This window comes from Coregonus clupeaformis, chromosome 22 (genome assembly GCF_020615455.1).
Source record: "Coregonus clupeaformis isolate EN_2021a chromosome 22, ASM2061545v1, whole genome shotgun sequence".
Lineage (NCBI taxonomy): Eukaryota > Metazoa > Chordata > Actinopteri > Salmoniformes > Salmonidae > Coregonus > Coregonus clupeaformis.
Genome location: NC_059213.1, coordinates 337281 through 350807, shown reverse-complemented (window position 1 = coordinate 350807; position 13527 = coordinate 337281). Strand labels below are relative to the sequence as shown.

Sequence of the window (13527 nt, the reverse complement as noted above, 5' to 3'; positions counted from 1 at the left end):
AAAGAGAGAGGAACTCATATAAAAACTGCTTTGGCAACATTGCTTTATGTCAATAGAGCTTGTTTGCATTAAAGGGATTTGTAGTTGTTGATTTGCAGTGGGTGTAGTTACCTCTATGGCCTGTTGGAGGCGCTCATGTTCTCTCTGTAGTTGTTCAGCCTCCGACAGAGAGCTGGAGTTCACCATACAGGAAGACAACATCACCTCTCCTTCACTGATCCAGCCCAGCACCTGGGAACACACACACACACACACATATAGATATACATTACATATACACGTTATATACGTGCAGGTTTCTGTTCATGTGTGGGTGTGTGTTGATGAAGATTTTTCAATAAACTATTGGATAAACAAAGTTAATCACAGACATGACGAACATGGAGTCAGAATTGAGCATTGGTGCTCTCTGTTGCTGGGCAGGAACTTGATTGGTTCCTTTCACTGGGTTTGTGTGTGTGAAATGGGGATCTGACCTCGGGTCGAATTCCTCGCTCTTACCTAATCCATGGCTATCCTACCTTATCAGAGACTGAAACCAGACTGTTGCCTTTTGCCTCTCTCCTCAAACAAAGTCCTGAGAGCGGAGCCAGCGTTGAACAGAGTTCAGACTAATCATGAGTAATTACAGCATGACGGGAGGGAAGAGAGGAGTGGGTTTGGGTATGTTTGAGAGATTGAGTGTGGACCTGTCATGTCCAACAATCAATCTTCAGGTCAAGCCAGGGTGAGCCGGGGTTGAACAGAGTTTAAACTGAACATGATTATTTTTGCATGACAAGGGCTTGATTGATTGTACTTCTATTGTTTCTAAACTGAAGAGAAGTCAAATGTAGCTGCTATCATAGACTAAGGAAGTGGGCGGAGCAGTAGAGAGGGGGAAACTGAGGATGGTGGTGGGGGAACCCAAGAGGGAGGGGCTTTAAGCTAAGATGTATGTGAATATGACTATATAAACGGAGAGCTGAGAGGTAGACGGGAGGATGCTTTGCAAATCACCCCGGCTTTGTGTTTGTAATAAAGTCTATCTTAATTCTACAAAAACTCTGAAATACTTTGATTCTTTGATTAGTATAAGGATGACATTTTCCACATCAGTCTGTGTGTGTACCTGTTTGTGGTTAGGGTTGACCCTGGATGTGGACATAATAATAATAATATGCCATTTAGCAGACGCTTTTATCCAAAGCGACTAACAGTCATGTGTGCATACATTTTTACGTATGTGTGGTCCCGGGGATCGAACCCACTACCCTGGCGTTACAAGCGCCATGCTCTACCAATTGAGCTACAGAGGACATGAAGCTAGGGTCATATACAGTACATGTACACATTATACATGTGTATGTGTGTGTGTTCGTAAGTGGACGTGTGAGTTTGTGTGCTACATGTGTGTTTGCTAGTGTGTGTGTGTTTACCTGGTTGACCTGAGTCTGTAGGTGGCGTAGCTGCAAGCCTTACTCCAGGTGTGTGTGTGTGTGTTTACCTGGTTGACCTGAGTCTGTAGGTGGCGTAGCTGCAAGCCTTGCTCCAGGTGTGTGTGTGTGTGTGTGTTTACCTGGTTGACCTGAGTCTGTAGGTGGCGTAGCTGCAAGCCTTGCTCCAGGTGTGTGTGTGTGTTTACCTGGTTGACCTGAGTCTGTAGGTGGCGTAGCTGCAAGCCTTGCTCCAGGTGTGTGTGTGTGTGTGTTTACCTGGTTGACCTGAGTCTGTAGGTGGCGTAGCTGCAAGCCTTGCTCCAGGTGTGTGTGTGTGTGTTCGACTATCTGGTGCAGCTCCTTCTGCTTGTCCTGTAGAAGCTGTTGGAGCCCCTCCACCTGAGAGGACAGATCAGTCTCCCCCTCAGCTGTCAGCTCAATACCTGGAACACACACACACATGTACGTGGACACACACATAGACAAATACACACACACAGACGCACACATACACACACAGACACACACACACACACACACACACGTATCTATGTGAATAATATCCCATCCTTATGTGTATGTCTGTTTGATGATTATACAGAGTGTATACTGTTCACCACTAGATGGTGCTAAGGCATGATGTCAGCTTGGAAGATCCCTTCCTATATAAATCTGGCTGTTCATTAGTCTTTCTGTGATTCCTCACATCCTATATACTCGCTTCCTATCTCCTCGCATCCTATATCCTCATATCCTATCGCCTCACCTCCTATCTCCTCACATCCTTTGTCAACTGTATTCCAGGAGAAGGTTCCTCCCCTCTGACCTTCTTCTCCAATGGATTTTGAGAAGGAGAAGAGACTATGCAAGGAATCGTGTGTGTGTGTGTGCGAGTGCATAAGTGTGTGTGTGTGTGTGTGTGTGCTTGTGGTCATTATGTATTTGTGACTGCATGAGCATGCGTCCATCTGTGTGTGTGGTTACCATGGGATGGTTCATGGCTGAATTCTCCTCACATTCTGACTGTGAGCGGTCGTCTCCATGGTAAATTCAATATGTACGTTTCCATAGGGACCAGCTGTGCACTTGAGAAAGCAGTTTCCATGGTAACCCCAATCCCTTTCCCTCCCCCTCCCCTCACCCCATCACTCTCAATGTGTCCCCATCTTTCTCTCTCCTCTCCCTTACATTCACCCCATCTTTCTCTCTCCTCTCCTTGACATTCACCCCATCTTTCTCTCTCCTCTCCTGACATTCACCCCATCTTTCTATCTCCTCTCCCTCACATTCACCCCATCTTCTATCTCCTCTCCCTCACATTCACCCCATCTTTCTCTCTCCTCTCCCTGACATTCACCCCATCTTTCTCTCTCCTCTCCCTCACATTCACCCCATCTTTCTATCTCCTCTCCCTCACATTCACCCCATCTTTCTCTCTCCTCTCCCTGACATTCACCCCATCTTTCTCTCTCTTCTCCCTCACATTGACCCCATCTTTCTATCTCCTCTCCCTCACATTCACCCCATCTTTCTATCTCCTCTCCCTCACATTCACCCCATCTTTCTCTCTCCTCTCCCTGACATTCACCCCATCTTTCTCTCTCCTCTCCCTCACATTCACCCCATCTTTCTATCTCCTCTCCCTCACATTCACCCCATCTTTCTCTCTCCTCTCCTTGACATTCACCCCATCTTTCTCTCTCCTCTCCCTCACATTCCATCTTTCTATCTCCTCTCCCTCACATTCACCCCATCTTTCTCTCTCCTCTCCCTGACATTCACCCCATCTTTCTATCTCCTCTCCCTCACATTCACCCCATCTTTCTCTCTCCTCTCCCTCACATTCACCCCATCTTTCTCTCTCCTCTCCCTCACATTCACCCCATCTTTCTCTCTCCTCTCCCTGACATTCACCCCATCTTTCTCTCTCTCTCTCTTCCTCTTTCTCCCAGCCTCTCTGTCTTTTTCTTCATTTTAATCTCTCTCCCTCTCTCTCCCCCTCTTCTCTCTCTCCCAAAACCTCTCTCCCTCCCTCTTTCATATTCCTCCCATCTCTCTCTCCCTCCCTCTCATATTCCTCCCATCTTTCTCTCATATTCCTCCCATCTCGCTCCCTCTCTCCTCTCTCTCTCCCAAAACTTCTCTCCCTTGCTCTCATATTCCTCCCATTTCTCTCTCCCTCTCTCTCAGCCTCTCCTTCTTACTTCATATGATGAATCACTCTCTCCTTCGCCCAAATCCTTCCAACTATACAGTATCTCTCTCTCTCTACCAGTCTGTTCAAGTCAAGGAGGAGGAGGAGGATGAGGAGGTATGTTATAAGTGAGGGATGTATAAGTGGAAGGATGGTTGAATGAACGGAGCGAGGCGTATCACTCTGCAGTCTGACTGCACTCTCCTCAGGGGCACTTTGACCAATCACATTAGCTGTCGTCACGCGTCGTCTTTGCTAACTGGCTAAATGCCCAGAGGGGAAGACAGGGTATAGGCTGAAACATGACTCATTTCCTCTGAGAAATATGTCAGGGTTAAACAGAAGAATGCTGTTAGATAGTTCATAGTATTTTTGGGTGAGTGATTCCCATTCATTATTTTCAAGCTTACACGCCCAAGATTCCACAATGCATTGAAAAGCTTTACCCATCAACATCTCTCTCCCCCCTCTCTGTCTGTCTTACTCTCTCCACCTCTGTCTTTCTCGATATCTCTCTCCCCTCTCTCTCCTTCTGTATCTCCCTCTCTCTGTCTCTCTCCCTCTCTCCATCCCTCTCTCTGTCTCCCTCTCTTCCTCTCTCCATCCCTCTCTCCCTCCCTCTCTCAGTTTCTCTCCCTCTCTCCATCCCTCTCTCCCTCTCTCCCTCCCTCTCTCTGTTTCTCTCCCTCTCTCTGTCTCTCTCCCTCTCTCCATCCCTCTCTCCCTCTCTCCCTCCCTCTCTCTGTTTCTCTCCCTCTCTCCATCCCTCTCTCTGTCTCTCTCCCTCTCTCCATCCCTCTCTCCCTCTCTCCCTCCCTCTCTCTGTTTCTCTCCCTCTCTCCATCCCTCTCTCTGTCTCTCTCCCTCTCTCATCCCTCTCTCCCTCTCTCCATCCCTCTTTCTGTCTCTCTCTTTCTCTCCATCCCTCTCTCTGTCTCTCTCCCTCTCTCCATCCATCTCTCTCTATCTCTCTCTCTATCCCTCTCTCCGTCTCAATCTCTGTCTTACCTGAGGCCTGTACTTCGGTGATGTATTGCTGAAGGTCGTGACCCTGCTGGACGACCTCATAGGTCATGTTGTTCATGGCTAGCCGTCGCTCCATGTGTCTGTGTATGCGCTGCTGCGCTAACGTTAGCCCTTCTGGGTTAGCATCCACTAGCCTCGATTGCGCTAATGCTAGCTTCTCCTGGTTGGCTTCCACTAGCCGCGGTTGTGCTAGCGTTAGCTTCTCTGTGGTGATGTCCTGGGCCTGCTTCTGGAGGTCCTGCTTCCACGCCTCCATCTCCCCTGACACCTACAGGGGGCAGTAGTGAGGGTCAGAGACCAGCTAAAGCACAAACACTCTCTCTCACACACACACGTACACACACACTCGCACAAACAGCCCTACCTCCAGAGAGCACTGCTGAAGTATGCGTAGCTGCAGATAGACGTCCAGCCTGATCTTCCTCTGGTGGAACAGCTCCTCCAGCTGAACCTGGGCCTCCTCCAACGACTGCAGCACTGATTCCACATGGCCCACTGAACTGCCCTGGGGCCTGGCACACACACACACAAACGCATACACACACAACCGCACAGAGATGTGCACACACAGGGTAAACACACATACATGCATGCACACAGACATACATATAAACACAAACACATGGTAAATACACGGACGAACGCACACACACACACACACACAAGAACACACACACACACACAGACAAGCATGGGGACCAAGCAAACACAAAAACAAACTATCAGCGCCAAATAAATAGAACCAGTCTAGAGAGCTGACGAGAACATCTGACACAGAGTAAATGAATGGAAACCAGGGGTATTGAAAGTGTGTGTGTATGTGTGTTTACCTGAGCTGTAGGATGAGGTCCTCTCCCTCCCTGATGACAGAGAGCGAGGCGTCCTGTGTGTTGGCCTGTTGTTGCTGCTGCTGGGTGATAAGAGCCTGTAGAGACTCCACTGAGTCAGGACACACACACACCTCCCCTGCCATCTGCCTCTGGAGACCCTCCATCCACGCTGACAGCTGCACACACATATCATATATATACACGCACACACACACACACACACACACACACACACAGAAAAAAAACATATGTAGACACACTTTGTGACAGGGTGTGTGTGTGTGTGTGTGTGTGTGTGTGCGCATGCATTAAGGTACCTCTTTGGTGTGTATGTAAAAGGAGACAGCGAGGTCCAGCAGTAGTTTCCTCTGTTCTACTCTCTGTATGAAGGCCTGCATGCGGAGTTCCAGGTCCCCAGCAGCAGAGTAGATCTCCCCCTCCTCACACTCCCCTGACTGGGCAAGCTGACCTGCTGCCTCCAGCAGCTTCTCAGCATTGGTATAGGTGTTCTACAGAGAGAAGGGGAGAGAGAGGGATGAGAGAAGGAGAGAGGGAGAGAGAGAGAGAGAGAGAGAGAGAGAGAGAGAGAGAGAGAGAGAGAGAGAGAGAGAGAGAGAGAGAGAGAGAGAGAGAAGAGAGAGAGAGAGAGAGAGAGAGAGAGAGAGAGAGAGAGAGAGACAGGCCACCCCCAGGGTCGAGGGTTTGAGGCCAGGCTACCCCCCAGGGTCGAGGGTTTGAGGACAGGCCACCCCCCAGGGTCGAGGGTCGAGGGCTACCCACTGAACTCGCTCCATAGCATAGTGTTACTGTACCTGGGCCACCTGTTGAAAGTCGTCATGGCGTTTCTGCAGTGCTCGTGCTCGGTGGAGGCTCTTCCCCACACCGGTGTGCTTATTGAGAAACACCTCTCCATGCTGCTCCACCCAGTCCAGAACCTACAGGGTGAGGATGAAATAACAATGACACAGCTTTCTCTCTCTGTGTGTGTGTGTGTGTGGTTTTACTATCCTTGTTGGGACCAGAACGCCTCACAAGGATAGTAAAACAGGGAAGAGTCTGACAAGCGGGGACATTTCGCCGGTCTCACCACGAAAAAAGGCTATTTTAGGCTTAGGGGTTAGGTTTAGGGTTACAATTAGGGATATAATTAGGGTTAGGGGGTTAGGGGTAAGGTTTAGGGGTTTGGGTTTAAGGTTAGGTTAAAGGTTAGGGTTAGTTTAAGGGTTAGGGTTAGGTTTAGGGGTTAGGGAAAATAGTATTTTGAATGGAATCAATTGTTTGGTCCCCACAAGGGTAGCAAAACAAACGTGTGTGTGTGTGTGTGTGTGTTTGTGTGTGTCCAAGCCCAGGTCAGTGAGAGTGGTAAAGGGCTTCAGTACCTGCCGTACGTCCTGCTGGAAAACACACAGCTGCAGACGCTGGTGTAGGCGGAGCTTGCGGTGTTGCCACGCCCCTTCGACATGCTGGTGACCCTGCATGACCTCGTGCAGAACTCCCATGATGCCGTGTGTTGCGGCTGTGAAGTCAGTGGTTGCCGCTGGTAACCCAGACTCGTCAGGCTCCGCTGGACGCTGAAGCACTTCCAATAGGGCTTTACCGCTCTCACTGACCTGGGGTCGGACACACACACACACACACACACACACACACACACACACACACACACACACACACACACACACAGACACACACACACAGACACACACACACAGACACACACACAGACACACACACACACACACACACACACACAGACACACACACACAGACACACACACACACAGACACACACATAAACAACACATATTAAAGCACACAGGTAGGATACATGTGCACACAGAGTACATGAACACCAATAAACAATTTATATAAACTAAATATATGTAAACAATTTACATAAATCATTAAACTGGATATAAAACAATGTATATAAACCTAAACACATAGACACATATAGAGGTGATGTGAGTACATGTACAGTGCATTCAGAAAGTATTCAGACCCATTCCCTTTCTCCACATGTTGTTACGTTACAGCCTTATTCTAAAATTGATCAAATTATATGTTTTACCTCATCAATCTACACACAATACCCCATAATGACAAAGCAAAAACAGGTTTTTAGAAATGATTTACATAAGTATTCAGACCCTTTGCTATGAGACTCGAAATTGAGCTCAGGTGCATCTTGTTTCCATTGATCATCCTTGAGATGTTTCTACAACTTGATTGGAGTCCACCTGTGGTAAATTCAATTGATTGGACAGGTCCCACAGTTGACAGTGCATGTCAGAGCGCCAGAGTTCCTCTGTGGAGTAAGGAGATGTCACGGATCCCTCCGAGGCTGCCTCCTCTCCTTGTTCGGGCAGGCTTCGGCGTTCATCGTCACCGGCCTTCTAGCCACTGCCGCTCCTCTGTTCATCATTCCATTTGTTTTGTCTTGTTTTCACACACACCTGGTACATATCCCCTCATCAGTGTCTGTATAACTATTCCTTCTGCTCCCCATGTCTTTGTGTGTTATTGTTACTTTGTGGAGTTATCGCTAGCTCGGTTGAGTATTTTTGTTATTTTATCGCTGGGAATATTTACCTGTGTATGTCTGGTTCCCAGTACGCATTTAAGTCGCACTGGGATCGTGTTTACGCATTGCTGCGGACTACCTTATTGGGCTGAATAAAGCATATTCCTTCTTCACACTCTGTCCATCCCATCGCTATAGGAGAACCTTCCAGAAGGACAACCATCTCTGCAGCATTCCACTAATCAGGCCTTTATGGTAGAGTGCCCAGTCAGAAGTCACTCCTCAGTAAAAGGCTCATGACAGCCCACTTGGAGTTTGCCAAAAGGCACCTAAAGACTCTCAGACCATGAGAAACAAGATTCTCTGGTCTGATGAAACCAAGATTGAACTCTTTGGCCTGAATGCCAAGCGTCGCGTCTGGAGGAAACCTGGCACCATCCCTACGGTGAAGCATGGTGGTGGCAGCATCATGCTGTGGGGATGTTTTTCAGCGGCAGGGACTGGGAGACTAGTCAGGATCGAGGGAAAGATGAACGGAGCAAAGTACAGAGAGACATCCTTGATGGAAACCTGCTCCAGAGCGCTCAGGACCTCAGACTGGAGCGAAGGTTCTCCTTCCAACAGGACCACGACCCTAAGCACACAGCCAAGACAACGCAGGAGTGGCTTCGGGACAAGTCTCTGAATGTCCTTGAGTGGCACAGCCAGAGCCCAGACTTGAACCCAATCGAACATCTCTGGAGAGACCTGAAAATAGCTGTGCAGCGATGCTCCCCATCCAACCTGACAGAGCTTGAGAGGATCTGCAGAGAAGAATGGGAGAAACTCCCCAAATACAGGTGTGCCAAGCTTGTAGCATCATAACCAAGAAGACTCAAGGCTGTAATCGCTGCCAAGGTGCTTCAACAAAGTACTGAGTAAAGGGTCTGAATACTTATGTAAATGTGATATTTCCGTTTTATTATTTTTTGTATACATTTGCAAACATTTATAAAAACCTGTTTTTAGAATAAGGCTGTAACGTAACAAAATGTGCAAAAAGTCAAGGGGTCTGAATACTTTCCGAATGACCTGTACATCTGTACCAGTGGAGGCTGCTGAGGGGAGGACGGCTCATAATAATGTCTGGAATGGAGTATAATGGATGGAATGGAGCGGTATCAACCACGATCTATTCCATTCCGGCCATTGTTATGAGCCGTCCTCCCCTCAGCAGCCTCCACTGATCTGTACTAATTGTAAGTCGCTCTGGATAAGAGCGTCTGCTAAATGACTAAAATGTAAATGTGTGCGTGTGTTGTGTACCTGTGTGTAGGCTGATGTTATCTCTTCATAGAGTAAATGTAAATGTGTGTGTGTGTTGTGTACCTGTGTGTAGGCTGATGTTATCTCTTCGTAGAGTAAATGTAAATGTGTGTGTGTGTTGTGTACCTGTGTGTAGGCTGATGTTATCTCTTCGTAGAGTAAATGTAAATGTGTGCGTGTGTTGTGTACCTGTGTGTAGGCTGATGTTATCTCTTCGTAGAGTAAATGTAAATGTGTGTGTGTGTTGTGTACCTGTGTGTAGGCTGATGTTATCTCTTCGTAGAGTAAATGTAAATGTGTGCGTGTGTTGTGTACCTGTGTGTAGGCTGATGTTATCTCTTCGTAGAGTAAATGTAAATGTGTGCGTGTGTTGTGTACCTGTGTGTAGGCTGATGTTATCTCTTCGTAGAGTAAATGTAAATGTGTGCGTGTGTTGTGTACCTGTGTGTAGGCTGATGTTATCTCTTCGTAGAGTAAATGTAAATGTGTGTGTGTGTTGTGTACCTGTGTGTAGGCTGATGTTATCTCTTCGTAGAGTAAATGTAAATGTGTGTGTGTGTTGTGTACCTGTGTGTAGGCTGATGTTATCTCTTCGTAGAGCGTCTGGTGTTGTTGTATGGACGCCTCCAGCTCTGCCATCTCCACCGTCAAAGAGTCGTCGCACACGCCTCACACCAGCGCTCCACATGCCCCAGGAACTGAAACATAATGCACACACGTCACATGTATATACACACACACGTTATACACAACCCAACAGTCACAAAAACAAACAAGTTCTAAACACATAGACCTTACATCAGCACTCTACACGGCCCAGGAACTGAAACATGACACACTAAGTTATATTTCCTGTCAAACTCATTACACACTGAGTTATATTTTCTGTCTAACTCATTACACACAGAGTTCTATTTTCTGTTAAACTCATTACACACTGAGTTCTCATTACACACAAAGTTATATTTTCTGTTAAAGTCATTACACACTGAGTTCTTATTACACACAAAGTTCTATTTTCTGTTAAACTCATTACACACAGAGTTCTATTTTCTGTCAAACTCATTACACACAGAGTTCTATTTTCTGTTAAACTCATTACACACAGAGTTCTATTTTCTGTCAAACTCATTACACAAAGAGTTCTATTTTCTGTCAAACTCATTACACACAGAGTTCTATTTTCTGTTAAACTCATTACACACAGAGTTCTATTTTCTGTCAAACTCATTACACACAGAGTTATTTAGGCTAACTTCTCTTTAAAGGTAGACTCAGATTGAGATTAGCGAAATGCAAGACACACCTGTTCCGCTCCCTGGTGGAAGTCGGTGGACATGACCAGTGTGTTGCTGCGTTCCTCCAGCACTGATATCAGCCCCTTCCAGTCCTCCTGGAGCCGTGACGAGACACACGTGATCCGCTCCGCTCCGTAGTGACACCCCTCACACAGCCGCGTCGAGACGGAGACCACCCCGTCCACGTTCACACTCCCATTCTGAGGAGGGGTCAGAGGTTAGGGGTTAAAGATCAGTGTTCATGAAGTGACAGTACCATACATTAGAGTTCACAACTCATGTTAATAGCGCCATAGAGTTAAAGGTAAAGTGTAATAGAACGTCTGTAATGTAGAGTTCAAAGTGTCATGTAATAAATAGAATGTCTGTACCGTAGAGTTAAAAGTGTCATGTAATAAATAGAATGTCTGTACCGCAGAGTTCAAAGTGTCATGTAATAAATAGAATGTCTGTACCGCAGAGTTCAAAGTGTCATGTAATAAATAGAATGTCTGTACCGTAGAGTTCAGTGTCATGTAATAAATAGAATGTCTGTACCGTAGAGTTCAAAGTGTCATGTAATAAATAGAATGTCTGTACCGTGGAGTTCAAAGCGTCATGTAATAAATAGAATGTCTGTACCGTAGAGTTCAGTGTCATGTAATAAATAGAATGTCTGTACCGCAGAGTTCAAAGTGTCATGTAATAAATAGAATGTCTGTACCGTAGAGTTCAAGGTTAAGAGCAATAAAGTGTCTGTACCATAGAGTTCTGCCCCTACCATAGACTGTGAATTGTGCGCACCATAGAGTTCATAGTAAAGGGTAAGAGAGTGTCCGTACCATAGAGTTCATGGTGAAGTGCTGGTGCTGGGTCTGGAGTTCCAGGGCATGCTGGTGGTTGAGGCCAACCTCTGTCTGACTCTGCAGGAACAGATCCTTACTGTGGGCTATCCACTCGGACATCTACAACACACACACAGAGGGTTACACACACACACAGAGACACAAAAACGCACAGGCACGCACACACACACACACAGATGTTAATCTATTCAGACATGTACAGAATAAGGGAGAAAGGGAGAGAGTGAGAGAGAGAGAGAGAGAGAGAGAGAGGAGAGGGAGAGAGGAGAGAGAGAGAGAGAGAGAGAGAGAGAGAGAGAGAGCGAGAGAGAGAGAGAGAGAGAGAGAGGGAGAGAGAGAGAGGAGAGAGAGAGAGGAGAGAGAGGGAGAGAGGGAGGGAGAGAGAGGAGGAGAGGGGGGGAGAGAGAGAGAGAGGAGAGGGAGAGAGAGGGAGAGAGAGAGAGAGAGAGAGAGAGAGAGAGAGAGAGAGAGAGAGAGAGAGAGAGAGAGAGAGAGAGAGAGAGAGAGAGAGAGAGAGAGAGAGAGAGAGAGAGAGAGAGAGAGAGAGAGAGAGAGAGAGAGAGAGAGAGAGAGAGAGAGAGAAAGGGAGGGATGTCTCCCAGCCACCTGCTGTCTCCACCACTGCTGTTCATTCGACAACAGATGGTCTCTACCGGCGGGCTCTAAACTGTACCACCACAGGCAGACTAATACCTTTGTATCTTCTTCCCTCTCCCTCTGACTCCCACTCCCCTCCCACACACACACATACCCCACACACACATTCACACATAACACACACACACATACACACAAACACACTCTTTACCCTCCCATACACACACACCTTGGCAGCGTCCTGTTCGTATAGGTGCAGCTGTAAGACCTGGTCTAGAGTGAGCTTTCCGTTCGGTCAGCTCTGCTGCAGGTGTGTCCTGGCAGTCTGCAGCCTCTCCAGCTGGCGGCCACCTTCGGCGCTACACTCTGGAAATCAGCCCCGCCCGACAACCAGCTTCCATAACCTTGGCTACTGCTGGGCGCGTCGCTGGGGGCCCGCCCTGTGGGCGGGGCCAAGCCGCATGCGCTGGAGCAAGCTCCGCCCCTCGCGGTCGATGGCGTCGATGGGACCGTGGCAGCGGTGGTACGTGGTCGGCCATGCTCCTCTAGCAGCCTGGTCAAACACACACATACATAAACACACAGCATAACACACACACAACACAAAACACATAGCTTACTGCACCAGCCACACACACACACATCTGTATCCGTCTTCTTGCGGGCCTCATCCACGCCCTGGGGCTCGCCTACCCGGGTCAGCCCAGCCTCCAGCTGCTCTAGTTGGGCCAGCAGCTGTCCAGCGGCCCCCTGAGAACTCCTCCAGGCCCAGTCGTAGCTCCGTCCACTCCCACATGGTCATACTCCAGAGAACCGCCCAGGTCAGCGGACAGCTGGGGCCGGGTCCACCAGCTTGGACAGGCCCTCCACAACACTAGACTGGTCTGGAGGAGAGAGGGAAAGAGAGAGGGGAAGAGGGAAAGAGAGAGGGGGAGGGGAAAGAGAGAGGGGCGGGGGGGGGAGGGAGAGAGGGAGGGGAAAGAGAGAGGGGGGGAAAGAGGAGGGAGAGCAGGAAGGAGAGGAGGGAGAGAGAGGGAGAGGGGGGATAGGAGAGGGGGAAGAGAGGGGGGGGGGTGGGGCGGAGGATTGAGAGAGAGAGAGGAGAGAGAGATGAGAGAAGGGGATAAATTATAGTTAGAAACAATACACTCTACAAATGCACACACACACCCACACACACCTCAAAGCTGAGTTTGGCGCTGCCCAGGTTGGTCTTGTGCTTCTGCCAGAAGGTGTCTGGTTTGATGATGAGGGCCGTGTGAATGTGGGTGGAGAACCCCTCCTGAGTGTCCTACACAGCTCTCCCACTTAGAACCACCATGTCTACTACCCCGTGAAGCCCCTGGCCCGCCTCATCACTGAGAGAGGGGGGGAGGGTGGGGGGAAGGGGGGGGGGGTCAGGAAGAGGCGAGAGACGGAGAGAGAGAGATATAGAGACAGAGTCAGGGGAAAGAGGGGCGAGGGAGAGTCAAGTAGAGAGAGAGGGGGGG

The 13527-nt window shown here is 48.4% G+C and overlaps 2 protein-coding genes across 2 annotated transcripts in view; both read right to left on the bottom strand.

Annotated features, from left to right (window-relative positions):
* Positions 1–9316, bottom strand: part of LOC121536037 (kalirin) — a 43493-nt gene extending 34177 nt beyond the window's left edge. The window contains 9 exon segments of the mRNA XM_045206344.1: positions 112–231; positions 1695–1861; positions 4621–4906; positions 5003–5150; positions 5469–5644; positions 5786–5977; positions 6281–6403; positions 6848–7078; positions 9298–9316. Coding sequence (XP_045062279.1) covers positions 112–231; positions 1695–1861; positions 4621–4906; positions 5003–5150; positions 5469–5644; positions 5786–5977; positions 6281–6403; positions 6848–6967 — 1332 coding nt within the window. The 5' untranslated portion in view covers positions 6968–7078; positions 9298–9316.
* A 628-nt stretch (positions 9317–9944) lies between these two features.
* LOC123481609 (kalirin-like) lies at positions 9945–12308 on the bottom strand. Its single transcript, XM_045206295.1, has 4 exons — positions 12267–12308; positions 11417–11539; positions 10604–10795; positions 9945–9995 (listed from the first exon to the last, which is right to left on the bottom strand). The coding sequence occupies exons 2-4, from the start codon at positions 11537–11539 to the stop codon at positions 9945–9947; spliced, it is 366 nt and encodes a 121-aa protein (XP_045062230.1). The 5' UTR covers positions 12267–12308.
* Between the last annotated feature and the right edge of the window lie 1219 nt (positions 12309–13527).

Coding starts and splice junctions, on each gene's coding strand:
- LOC123481609 (XM_045206295.1), bottom strand. CDS start 11,539: ATGTCCGAGTGGATAGCCCACAGTAAGGATCTGTTCCTGCAGAGTCAG. Junction 10,796..11,416: donor ACTTCACCATGAACTCTATG/GTACGGACACTC, acceptor ACCCCTCCTCAG/AATGGGAGTGTGAACGTGGA. Junction 9,996..10,603: donor TCCACCAGGGAGCGGAACAG/GTGTGTCTTGCA, acceptor ATTATGTTTCAG/TTCCTGGGGCATGTGGAGCG.